This window comes from Leuresthes tenuis, unplaced genomic scaffold (genome assembly GCF_036924035.1).
Source record: "Leuresthes tenuis unplaced genomic scaffold, fLeuTen1.0.hap1 SCAF_12, whole genome shotgun sequence".
Taxonomy (NCBI): Eukaryota; Metazoa; Chordata; class Actinopteri; order Atheriniformes; family Atherinopsidae; genus Leuresthes; species Leuresthes tenuis.
This window is the reverse complement of record NW_027325366.1, coordinates 14,340,344-14,352,896: the sequence shown is the minus strand read 5'-3', so window position 1 is coordinate 14,352,896 and position 12,553 is coordinate 14,340,344. Positions and strand designations below refer to the sequence as shown.

The window sequence follows — 12,553 nt, the reverse complement described above, 5'->3', positions numbered from 1 at the left end:
TAAAATTAACTGGGAGCCAATGAAGAGGTAAAAGCACTGTGATGATATGGTCACGTCTGGATGTGTTGGCTAGAAGACGGACGGACAAACTCAAACACCTCTCTACTCAGCTTTAAGGCTATATGGACAGACAGAGAGGTAACAGATAAACAGGAGGGGTAATCCCTCCTGTGCTTGTTGGCAACAGATGTCTGAACAGGTGTCAACCTCCACAGATCACTGAGAATACTTCAAATTTCTAAACGTTTATCAGCTGATTTGCATTAATTTAATCTATCTATAACAATGTAATATCTTTAATAATAATGTACATCAAAGCAATATTAGGATTTTTTCCCTTTGGGGATTAATAAAGTATTGTTGAGCTGAATTGAATTGAATTTAATTGAATTACGTGTTGCTCACACATCAGTAATCTTCCAACATCATAGAAATTTCATGCCAGTAAAGAAACAATTTCCATGAGTATTTCACTTTTGATTCTGCATTGCACTGGAATACTCGAGTGTGCAACTTTGACTTTGTGATACAAATATTTCCTCAAAATATTTCTGCAAAGCTAGTCTACAACCAAAAAATGTCAATTTGAGAAACCTTTCAAAATAATACCCGATAAAACTTAAAGACAAACATAAAATATATTTAAGCCACTGTACTCTATTTCCAACAAAACTCACATAATCTAAAAATATTATTTACACTTGTTTAAATGATTGCCTAATATTTCACTGGCAAAGAAATATTAATAGTGGACTGATTCACAATAAAATTCAATAGTCTTCAAGAGTCGTTTATTGTGATGTAACATGTTTACAAAAGAGTGATGTAATATCAGAATAACAGCAGTTTGAAATAATGAGCTGGTATAGTTTTATAATAGGACGGTGTAAAAACAAACAGCATGTAATGCGTCATTTAGTGACTTTGTCTGAATAGGATAATATACAGTACATTGCATTCATGTTCGTAGCTTCTAAAAGTGTCAATATATAAACTGATCACGTTAAAAGTTAGAAAAAATGTCATTACTCTTCTAGAAATAATATATTTATACTTTTACAAACATGAATATCAGTCTGTTACATGCACAAATGAGGCCTGTCACAGAAATCAGAACACTATTGTAGGAAAAATATTGTGTAATCACATCACAAAGTTGAACTCACAATAGCAAATTAACAGAAAAACGTTATTACTAGATTTTTTTTCAGCACCAGTACTGAACATGTGAATCACAAGGAGTGAATTTTCTTTTTTTCCAGAAAACATTCCATCTAGGAAACTCAGTTATTGTAATGGCACTCGTATTTAAAGGACTAAGTGCTATCAAGCCCTAAACACATTTTTGAAACCGTGGCACTAATCACGCAATTATTACTAAATACTGATTTCACAAATGTTTTGTCACCTCTGTATGTTTTTACACTTACATATGAACAAAGTGTGGTTTTCCAATCATCCTCTGAAATTTATGTTGAAAAGATTTAGTTTGTTTCATCTCTACATAGAGCCCTCTAACCACGCTGTGATAGGACAGAAAACAGGGTTATGTACACACAAGTCTGGCCATTAAAATTACTCTCTGTGTTCGCACATCACAAATTATTTCCAAATTCACGACCGAGGTTTCAAAACATTTTTGTGTAGGACTGAAATGATTTGCAGTCAAAAAAACTCATAGAATAAACTCTGTTTACAAATTTATGGAGCATTTAGCCAAACAAAGAAAGCTTTTGAGGAGGAACTTGGGGTATTATCTTACACCCATTTCATCACATTACTGAGGTTCCAAATTTTATCATTTAATGACACTTGAGTGAATTAAAAAGTAATTGAAATCAATTAAACTATTATCGCCATATTCAAAAATTTAAGCTAGCAGGATATGGTTACAACTCAGTGACTATGTTGAGTGTCAAGCTTAGAAAGTGAGCCGATCAACGACTTAGAGATGTTTCCCCACCAAGTCACTCAGCACGGTTACGTGCCCATTTGAGCCAAGATATGTGACAGCTCAACTTGGCCATTTAACTGGACTACTGTTCTTGTTACAGTATACATGCATAAGAGCAGAATCGAGTTGACCGAAGTGTGTTTAAGACATTCCGCCGCTTCAAATTTTCTCTGTGGGAGATCATTGTACATGCAAGTTTTGCTGAATTCACTACAAAATTGTTGTCTGTAAGTTACTTGAATGGTGATTTTGTCAGATGACGCTGCAAGTGACAATTTGGAAATACTTTAAGTGAGCATAAGTTGAGTCTTATTGGGCTGATTTTCAGTCAAAAATTTCTGACATGTTTAGCCATCTGACAAAAGAAACAAAAAAATATAGATATAAATGAGAGCAGCTTTATTCATTTACACTTTACTGATTTTACAAAAAGATTAAAAAATAAATTATGGAGTCTAGTTCAGCGTATACATGCAGGAATGATTCTGATCTGGGTTTTAGTCTGGTTTTGAGAAGCTCAATTTGTAATAGTACAGTCAGACTGACTTGTTACATCTATTTTACGTCTACTTTTGGTTAGAATGACGTAATGAGTAATTCTCTTTTTTTCTTTCTAGTGTCGTGCAATTATGAACTTTTTAAGAGGATTCAGGCTGGATGATAAGAGCTAATTCTTGAAGACTGATTTACAAACAAGTATCCTACCACTGGAGCCAGTGGAGTTTAAACTTAAAACAGGGGCCTTTGGAAAGACAATTTGTGCTTTCGTCTGATGACCTGGAAGGCATAAAACCACTTACTGCTGGAATAATTTCCGGTTTATAGATTAAAGATAAAAAAAGTTCAGAACATAACATTTTCAAATTTACAAAATCACCTATGAAACTGATATATGTTGTGGACCCCAAACTGCTCTCAAGACTCACTCTTCTCTACAAACAAACATTGCTGATCCTAAACAGAATACAACACTCCACATAAACATCTCCAACAAAGGCCTTTCTCATACACTAGCTGCCATGACACTTTTAGGCCTGGTAGATCGCATAAATATACACTCGGTACAATGCTTTGAAATATACACTTATGTATCTTACAAATATGCAAAGTTGGTTTCATATAAGCCATAAGAACATTTTTCATATCAAATAAACCGAAATATATGAGGTCTACACATGCTGTAGAGTCTATGTACAGTTATATAAAATATAAACAGACAAATACATGTTTCTTTCCAACGCACAGTCCCTCAAAAGTTATCTCTTTTCAACAGGATGTACAGTATGACTGTAGATTTTTTAAATCAGACTCGTGGAATTGTCGCTGACACTTTCTGTAGATTAAAAAAAAAAAGAAGAGGGAATCAACTCTGCTACATATAAAAAGATTACAATGAAATTTGGTTAATTAATCCATATTTCACCATAATTTTACAGACAATTCAAATAATAATATTGGAAGACCCTGTAGAGTTAAAGGTCATTGAAAAAGGATCATTTTGATCATGGAGGTGATATGTGATGACATACAAATGAGATTATGCTTCATCTCAAATGAACAATATGGATCTTATTCTTATTCATGTAAGGCTTCACCCTCATTTGTTACAAATTACATTTGTTACAAACTCGTTCAGTTAAGTGCTGATATATGGACACGCAGCAAGAAACACAGATGGTGCACTATAATCAACAATGCAGCCATTTAAACCTCAAACAAATCTAACTGTCTCAGCAATTTAGTAGCTCTGCAAAGTTTTGTTTTCCCTTTGGAACAAACAGATAACATTAAAATAAATTTTTTTTGCCTCCCAAATGTTCTGGTGTAGACAAATGTTTCTATTAATACTGCCTGTTTGGAGAGAAGCTTGTGGGCAAAAATACTTCCATGGCTCATGGGAAAGATGGCCAAAACTATTAAAGATAGACTCCAGATTGTGAAAACAAAAACTGGGTGACAGCTTGTTATTGTGAACTAATTCCATCAGCCTTGTGGACAGGCAGAAAAACAATATTAGTGAACAGAAAAGTGGGACTTCGTGCCACATCCTTTCTTCTTTTGACAGATACGACTGATGATTGGCAGTTGGTAGCATCTTTCAAAACACTTAGAAAAGTAAACAGTTTGTGCCCAGTTAATGACAGTCCTCTGTCCAGGGTGGTTCACATCTAGATGAGGATCAAGCAAAGATTCACAATTCACAGTCTTCACTATCGCTGACTGGGCAGGTCTGCTATAGAGGTCTTAACCGTTAACTTTTTTAGGACACAATATTTTCTGAATGTACCGTGAAATATACCATAAAATGTAACAAATACACATCAGGCAAAAATATAAAAAAACATCACAATTTAAATGTGTTAAATTGTGTTAATATCAAAGGCAACTAATGTTTTTCCTACAAGCTGGATCTTGTTGTCTTAGTTTTGGCCAGCATATGAACAGTTCTGTGAAGTGACAGCATAAAAACACTTGCCATCTTTGTAATCACATATTGCAAAACCTTGAAAAGTTGTTGTCTAGTTTAACCATCAAAGTACAAGGTATATTAAACTGCATGTGGTCACAGCAACCCTTGTCACGTACTAGTGGAACATTATTGCTTACATAGTAAATGCATTGTATCTACTGGAGTCGAATGTGGCCAATGAATAGTATACTGCTTTCAAACAGTTAAACCTTACTGCAACTAAAACCCTTTCATTTCTGAGCTGAAGCATCACAAGTTAGTCCTTGTTAAATCCATAATGAAACATCTGGATCAGCTGGTTGACCTGCTCACATCAGAACTATAAAAGAAACCACATGCAGGTTCTTTAAATGTTGAAAACAGATCAGAGGACAACATATCCTTGGCATTTGTGGACTTAAGCATCTTTTCCAGTGAAGAATCTCAACAATGACCAAATGAGTAAATTAACGCACTAACTGAACAAAACTATGACAAAAAGATGACGGCTTGTAGACAAAGGCATGTAAAAAATGTTCTTAGTATCATTCTCTACCATTTTTTTTGTTTGTTTTTGTTTGTTTCACAGGATTGTAGCCAGTATTTTAGACCTCCAAGTTTTAGTTGGCACTTTTCCAAGGGTTGCCCTCACATCTGGATGACAGAAAACCACTGTGTTTATAAATGTATTGTTCTGACAGCCTATTGAAGAATAGGTAGTAGTACTGGGCGACTTTGTCAAAGAAAAGCCAGCTATGGGCCAGTGGAAGGCCAGGCAGGCAGAATCAAACAGTCAAAGTATTTTAAAAGAACTGAAATACTACTCAGCCTAGCTCAGAGTTCGGGAGAAGGAACTACTCAGATTTATGGCAGTAAAGGTCTTTAAGGGCTTTCAGTTCTTCAATTAGTGTCTTGTTTTGGTTCTCCAGAACGGCCACTCTGTTCTCCAGACACTTAACATACTCCTTCTTCTTCCTGCGGCACTCACGGGCTGCCTCTCTGTAGGAAGGACAAGACATCATTTTGTTTCTTTTTTTTTTTCCTTTTGAGTTGGGGGGGGGGGGGGGGGGGGGGGGGGTATTATGTTTGCTGCTGGGTGTTACATAAGATGGGATTTACTTTCAATATTCAATAACATTTGTTGGAAATCCCATTAAATTATTAATTTGTTAATGCCACACTTTCCATTTATTAATGGATGGTCCTACATCACTGTTTCATTATAAAGAACTCTAACACTCCAAGTGATGGAAACAGCTGTGGATGCTGAGTAAAAGATGTTCTTGACAACGATGAACAACCCTGGTCTGTTCATACCTGTTCTTCATGAGACGGACCTCCCTTTTTCTGGTGACCTCCTCTGTGGCGCCTTGTGTCGGGAGGGCAGGGGAGGAGGCCATGACCACGCCAGGAGCGATGGTGCTGGCAGGAGCTGCTCGAATCTGATAGGCCTGAACGTCACCGGAGGCAGCTGCATGACAACATAGGCAAAAAAAAAAACAAGTCAATGTTTCATTTGCTTGTTTTGTTGATAGAATGATAGAAAATGAGTGGAGAGGAAGAAATGTTTCTGCATGCATACACAGATCAGGGATGCCCCTCTCACCTTGGACCACTACCTGGTTACTGGGAACCAATATCTGCTGGCCATCACTGGTCTGTGCGTACTGCAAAATGGTGGCACCAGGCTGGGCAGCTGCTGCTGCATTGGTCATGGTCAAAGTCTGAAGACCCTGGACTCCATCCGTACCATTATTGGCCAACTGAATGGCCCCACCTTGTGTGATTGCAACTAAATGATTGGTGAGACAGATGACAAAAAACAGGAAGGGAATACATAGGTAAAAATTACATTTAATTCATATCATTCTATTGATATTGTTCATTGTCTTGCTAGTAGAAAGCTATACCCTGTCAGAGCAGCCAAGAGATAAATGTCTATATGTCTGCATTTGAACCTTTTGTGTTGCATTTATCTGATCTAATTCATTCACATTAAATTTCAATGATGATTGTGCTCAATTTTTTTTTCAATCTTTCAGATTGCACCAAGAAAGAAAAAAAGTAAGCTATCCTAAAGATCCCAATATTACCTTTTTAGGCTTTGAGATATAGTGATCTACTTTTGTCCACAGGGGAGAGAGGTGTTGACTGAAACATACAGACTATGTCAAATCATCATCTTCAAAATGTAGTTATGGTATTCATATATTTTCATTTTTCTTTTTATATTCTCTCTGCTTTAAGTTCTGGTGTTGAGTCTACAATGTCTCTCTCAAGTTTCTAAATGTTACACTTTCTTTACAAGTTTGACTCTCAAATTTGCTTTTAACTGACTAACAGAGGATCTCAGGAATTGAGTCAAAAATGCTAATTCAAATGCTTCAGGGCATACAGGAGAAATCTGTTAATAGAAAACAAAGAACGCCTGTTCGCTCACTCTCCTGACCTGACACACCCTCTTCCATCTTGGAGAACGTATATTGGTCAACAGGGGCTAACAGGTAAAGTTCACACAGCTTTGATGTTTAAATTACATATGCCTGCACCTCCAACTATCACTTACTGTACTGCCCACTGCTGGTCTGGTAGATGGGTGTGGGGACAGTAACGGTGGTGATGGCGTGCGTGGCTGCGGCAGAAGAGGAATCTTCCTCAGCATTTTCCTCCTCAATGCGAGGAACAGCTGGCGCGTCGGACGACAGGTCATTCAGAATTTTCCTGTTGGCAAAAACAACCTTGAGATTTACTGACAAAACACACTGGACGGGGTTAACATGTCATGAGTCAAGGTTGTCTTGACAGAGAAAGTCCACCGGTATTTATGTGAACTAGCACTTTTAACGATAATTTCCATGCCCCATACAGGTGAATCTTCTTTGTTTTTGAGTTTCACGGAAGATCAGCCATTTTTGAAAGTGCATATCTGTGCTTCTTGCTGTTCATTACCCCAAAAGTGGTTTGATTGGAACATCTGTTACACTGACCATAGAAAGTTAAATAAAAAATGACCCACACTTACACAACACCGTTCAATCTTTTACACTGACACTTAAATATTAAGTCCACCTGCTTAAAGATTAAAAACTTTAAATAATAAAAATGGAACTAATGGAATGAAGATGAACATACATTACTTTATTTTGAAAAAAAATAAAAACAATAAATTGTAAAAAAATAAATTAAATACATGCTCTAAAAATGTACAAAAAAAAGAAAATCAGTTTACACAACTGTACTCTGTATCACCTACCTGATGATTAGCTTTAGAGCCCAAACTAGAGGATGGATCACATAGAGTTATTTTTTTATTTTCATGCGAGTACAAACTGATCAAAACGAGAATTAAATTAATGATGATCATTATGGACAATGATTTTCCTTGCTACATCAGAGGAGTCCATGCAGATGACTAGCTTTCAAAAATAGAAATATTAAACCCTTCAATTTGCATTTCAACAAGTAGCTGGTGCTGTTGTCCGTCTAACATTTTTTTTCTATCGGTTTTTGCTTTAACTACTGAATAACTTGATTGTTCTGGCAGTCTTCACATAAATCACCTGTATGAGGGACGTCGAGACAGAATCTCTCTGCGTTTCTGGGAGTCAGTTACACTGTCTACTGACTCCTGTGAATCTTCACTCTCTGCTATGGTGGAGATCTGGAATAATCACATAAACAAGAGAGTAAAACATTAATTAAACTGAATGTTATTTCTGTTATGGCTTAATATGAATACCAAGACAAAAAAAAAAGCTTTAGGCTTTCACCTGTACAGCCTGGACCTGTGGGGATTGGATAACAGATGGCTGTGCAGCTTGGATGACACCATGGACCTGAACCGTCTGTCCATTGGGAAGCTGTACCAACGTTACAGTGGGACCTGTTGCTGAGGCATGTCCTGTTGTCATGGTTACCTACAATTCAGATGTGCTGTTAATTGGCTATCAAGCCAAATGCACTTTAACATTTGTAACATTACAAATAAGTGACACACAGCCCGTTTCTTCTTTTGAATGTTTTTTGAAATTTGAAATTTGAGTTGAAGTTTACATCATGCGTTACCTGTGCCAAAGTAGCGATCTGTGCCGGCGTGATCTGCTGGTTCTCTGCCTCAGTCACAGCAGTGTCCACTGCCTGCTGAGCCTCTACTGCTGACTCCATCTTCATTGGCTAAGCTGTGGATGGAGATTTAAGCAATCCTAAAACAGATACAGAAGCACATAACCCAAAAGGAAATTTAAACGTATGCTGAATGCACATACAAACCAAGAATATCTTTTAAACTAATAACAAAATGTCTAAACACATTTTTTGTGAGGTTTCACATATGAAATGTATAACAAACATTTATGGAATTTGCAAGTAAGCATTGTTCTTAAAATAAAAAAAATCACAACAATCTGTTAAAACGTTTAAAAATCTCAACTTTTACAACACAGTGTTTCTGATGAGAGGCCTGAAATCTGTGCATCATTGACCAGACTATATTCACCCTGATGAGGTTAGGAAGTGTTCTGCGCCATTACCATCGGCTTCTGCTCCGTGTCTGAACTCAGATGGTCTCTTTATTGGCAGGTGGTGTATCATAATTATCACAGGAGACCCTTTGTCAAGAAGAACTATTCATAACAGAAAGAACTAGGAGAGGCATACAAGCATGTAGTCCGTAAGGAAATGTTTGGTGTATAACAATGCGATCTTGAATGCCATAAGCTGGAATCCATAAATAAATCGACACAAAGTTCCAAAACAAAACACCCAACAATGGGCTAAATGTCACATATCTTCCTTCTACAGCCTGTCAGACAAGGTACACTTTTGTTTCTTATATTCTAATGGGCAGTTATAATGAGCTGGCCTATCATCCAACTATACTACGTTTCCACTGAGCATCATAAAGGAATGATTACAATGCTTCCAATTGCCATAATTGTCGGGGTTTGGTAAAGGCCTCTTTGACTTTAGGGCAAGAAAAAAACTGTTATTATAATATTCTGGATGGAGCAAATATTCTTTGTGAAATCTCATTCAAAGTGGGACACTAATAACTAGACATCGTAATCACTTCTTAGTGATTACTTACCGTTGTTTATCACTGTTACTTTCTCTCCATGGATATCTGTAAAATAAATTGATTCACATAAGAACCAGGTTCTTATTTTATATGGCTTAGAAACAATTCACTAATCTGAAATATAATCTGAGGAACATTTTTTTCTGCTGGGAACACTTGATTTGCTGCATATGTAAATATAAATTCCTTTTGGGATATTTAAAGTATTTTTCATTCATATTTAATTTAATATCTCAGTATGCTTCAATACTGACAATGTTTTTGATGATGCTTTATTGTTGTTGGGGAAGCAAATCAAACCATTGGACCATCAAGGGATTGTTACGGACAAAGGTATACATTAACTGTACAAACCTTGGTTTAAAGCAGGGATTTTCAAAGTCTAAGACAGAAAGCATTCCCTCAGGTAAGTTAGTTAAGACACCACACTCAATCCACCTTTTTATTTTGTTTTGTTAGCCTGTAGGATCAAGATATATTGTTTAATCTCACAAACATTTTAAAATAACTACACGTTGCCTTTCTGACATAACCAGGCTGCATTAAACAAATGTCTTTTTAAAGGAATTTATTTGTTTCTAACTTTGTGAACAGTCTAATTCTTAATTCTGATGTAATATTTACTGCATTACTATGGATGGAAAGTTTATTTGATTTTTTTTTCTAGCAACATTTTTTATTAATATGATTCAAATAAACCAATTTAAAACAATAGCAACTATGAACTATGTATCCACTTTTCTTGCACGCGTACTTCTGCATTTTTTGCACACAACAGACTTGAACAGATAATAGAAAAAGTACTTTTTAAAAAATCCTGTCAAGAATCAGTTTAAAAATAAAAACAGATTGTGATATGCAATATGTTAAGATTCGCAGTACTATTTCTCACCTCAACTATTCACCTTAAGTGGCAAGGCAAATTTATTTATATAGCTCGGTACCACTGATACCAACTGTATTTCAATAAAAATCTGTTGATACTGATGCCAAACACCAAAGCCTCATTTTACATTATAGTTTTAAGATAGGCAAAGGTGCCACTGACATAAGACAAATTAATTCTAACAGCCTCACAATAAATCTGACAATGCAGGACAAACTGGGGGAAAATTCAGCAAATTAAAAGAGGAAAATAGGACAAAATATTTGCATTTAAGGGGATTAAATGTTTAATGATAAACTAATCAATTTTGTGTGCCAAAGAGTTGGCGAATGAAACTTCAGCTCAGAACCAATCTTTTTGCATGAAAATATGACTGCAGCAGCCTCAGAGATGTGATCAGTGGCTGTCTTCAGGCGGTGCAGGAGTGTTGATCTGGAACGTGTTGTTCACTGAGCTCAGTGATCTCACACTGTGCGTAGCGTCTCTCCGCCGCATGATTGGCTTTACACATTTCTCCCTCTGCTTTTCAAAAATCACTTGGATGCTCCGTGTGTGACAGCCGAGCCACATGGCCAGGCAACGCCCCCTACACGCACACAGGTCACATCCCGGGAGATAAAACTGTTAAAAACACAATCTGAGCCCTTCTATGTTGTGTGTTAATGTGGACAGGCTCGACCTCATGATTTCAACAGTAAGTCAAACGCAGCGATGAGACGTCTATCAACAACAAATTGTTACCACAACATAGTGATTGACAAGACAGAAGTGATAAGAACTATATGAGAAAGTACACTTATCGGGGAAAGTCACAGAAATAAATGAAAATACCGATTGTGAACCTTTCAGTGTACCTTCAAGGGGAAAACAGCGCAATTTTATGCGCATATAAAGCGCCTGCATGTTACTGCATCATTTGGAAACTTAAGGGTATTAATAACGTTGTAGTCCCATAACTGTTTCAAACATATTAACGCAAAGTTGTCTTCCCTAATTTACCATCAAAGCAACACATTTGCGCGGTTTGCAGCCGCAGCCTCCCCTCCCTCCATCCTGCTACAAACACACCGCGGCGCCATGATCTCTTTGTTTCCTTCGGGCCGAACCCGACCAAACCAACACTTTCTAAGGCCGCCTCCAGTGTCTCTCAACCCTACACATCCCTTCGTCCTTACCGATACAGACTCCCTTCGTCACTCCCGGGCCTCCGGAGCTCCACTTTTATTCTGGCCGACACGTAAGAGCCCGCGTCAGGCTACACCTCCGCCGCGTCACTGGGAACAACAACACGGAGATTGGAGAAGAACGAGAAGGCAGATGGCGACACTGACCGGAAATGTACGAAGTGTTTACGGAGGAGACCGGACAATACCGAATAGAAGCGGGTCAAAACGACAGTCTCTTGCCACCAGGGGCGTTGGCAAAATAGTACGATGAGCAAATTATTACGGATTTTAACCACTATTAAACAGTCATTTAAAAAGAGGAAGCCTTTTTTTTTTTTAATATCTAGCGTTATATTAACTGGAATTAGAGGTCAATTGGTTTATTTAAACTGGATACAGATTTTTTTCAAATCTAAATATACGTTTCATTATAGCTCGGTGGTTTCAGACGAGCAACAAATTCACTTTATTTTAGAATTATTTCAGAACACTAAAATATTGTGCTACTGATAAGGCTACAGCCTTCCTACACTTAGAAAAAATGAACAAAATAGAAAAATAGTCTTAATTCAACCTTAATTTCTTCACAATTTACTTCCAAGCAGTCAGACTTTGAAATATTTTTAGTAGTCTTCAGCAAAAGTTATATAGGTTATCGGTCAGCTTTTCTTTATATGTTGGTTGCTGTTTTACTCATTTTCAGTCCAATCATTGTACCTCACCATTTTCAGAGGAATGAGTTTTTTCCTTTTTTTTTGTTTGGTCACTTAACACTGACCTATGAATTATTATTAAGTATTTTAAGGGATCCAAACTCAAGGGATGTGTCACGTAGGGTGTGGTTGGGTGCATGGCGTGGTGGAAGTAGGACATGGATGCAGATATTTCAAACAACTTTATTTCAAAAGTAAAACATCAAAAAGCGCAGCTAAGCCTAAATACAAAAAAAAAAAATAAATAAATCTAAACCGTGACTATCAAAAGACTCTTGGCAAACAAAACCTGACTGTGACTATGCAGG

General features: G+C 36.9%; 1 protein-coding gene across 1 annotated transcript; it reads right to left on the bottom strand.

Moving 5' to 3' along the window:
• Positions 1 to 775: 775 nt before the first annotated feature.
• Positions 776 to 11,674, bottom strand: creb1b (cAMP responsive element binding protein 1b). Its single transcript, XM_072396557.1, has 8 exons — positions 11,542 to 11,674; positions 8,469 to 8,605; positions 8,174 to 8,320; positions 7,964 to 8,064; positions 6,970 to 7,124; positions 6,010 to 6,195; positions 5,721 to 5,874; positions 776 to 5,402 (listed from the first exon to the last, which is right to left on the bottom strand). Exons 2-8 carry the CDS (start codon positions 8,571 to 8,573, stop codon positions 5,258 to 5,260), a joined length of 993 nt encoding a protein of 330 aa, XP_072252658.1. The 5' UTR covers positions 8,574 to 8,605; positions 11,542 to 11,674; the 3' UTR covers positions 776 to 5,257.
• Positions 11,675 to 12,553: the final 879 nt, after the last annotated feature.

Bases quoted from the DNA above. Each gene is read 5' to 3' on its own strand.
- creb1b (XM_072396557.1), bottom strand. From the start codon at position 8,573: ATGAAGATGGAGTCAGCAGTAGAGGCTCAGCAGGCAGTGGACACTGCT. The intron at 8,321-8,468 runs GTAACGCATGAT...TCTGAATTGTAG, and splicing joins AGATCGCTACTTTGGCACAG to GTAACCATGACAACAGGACA. The intron at 8,065-8,173 runs GTGAAAGCCTAA...TGATTATTCCAG, and splicing joins CACAGGTCCAGGCTGTACAG to ATCTCCACCATAGCAGAGAG.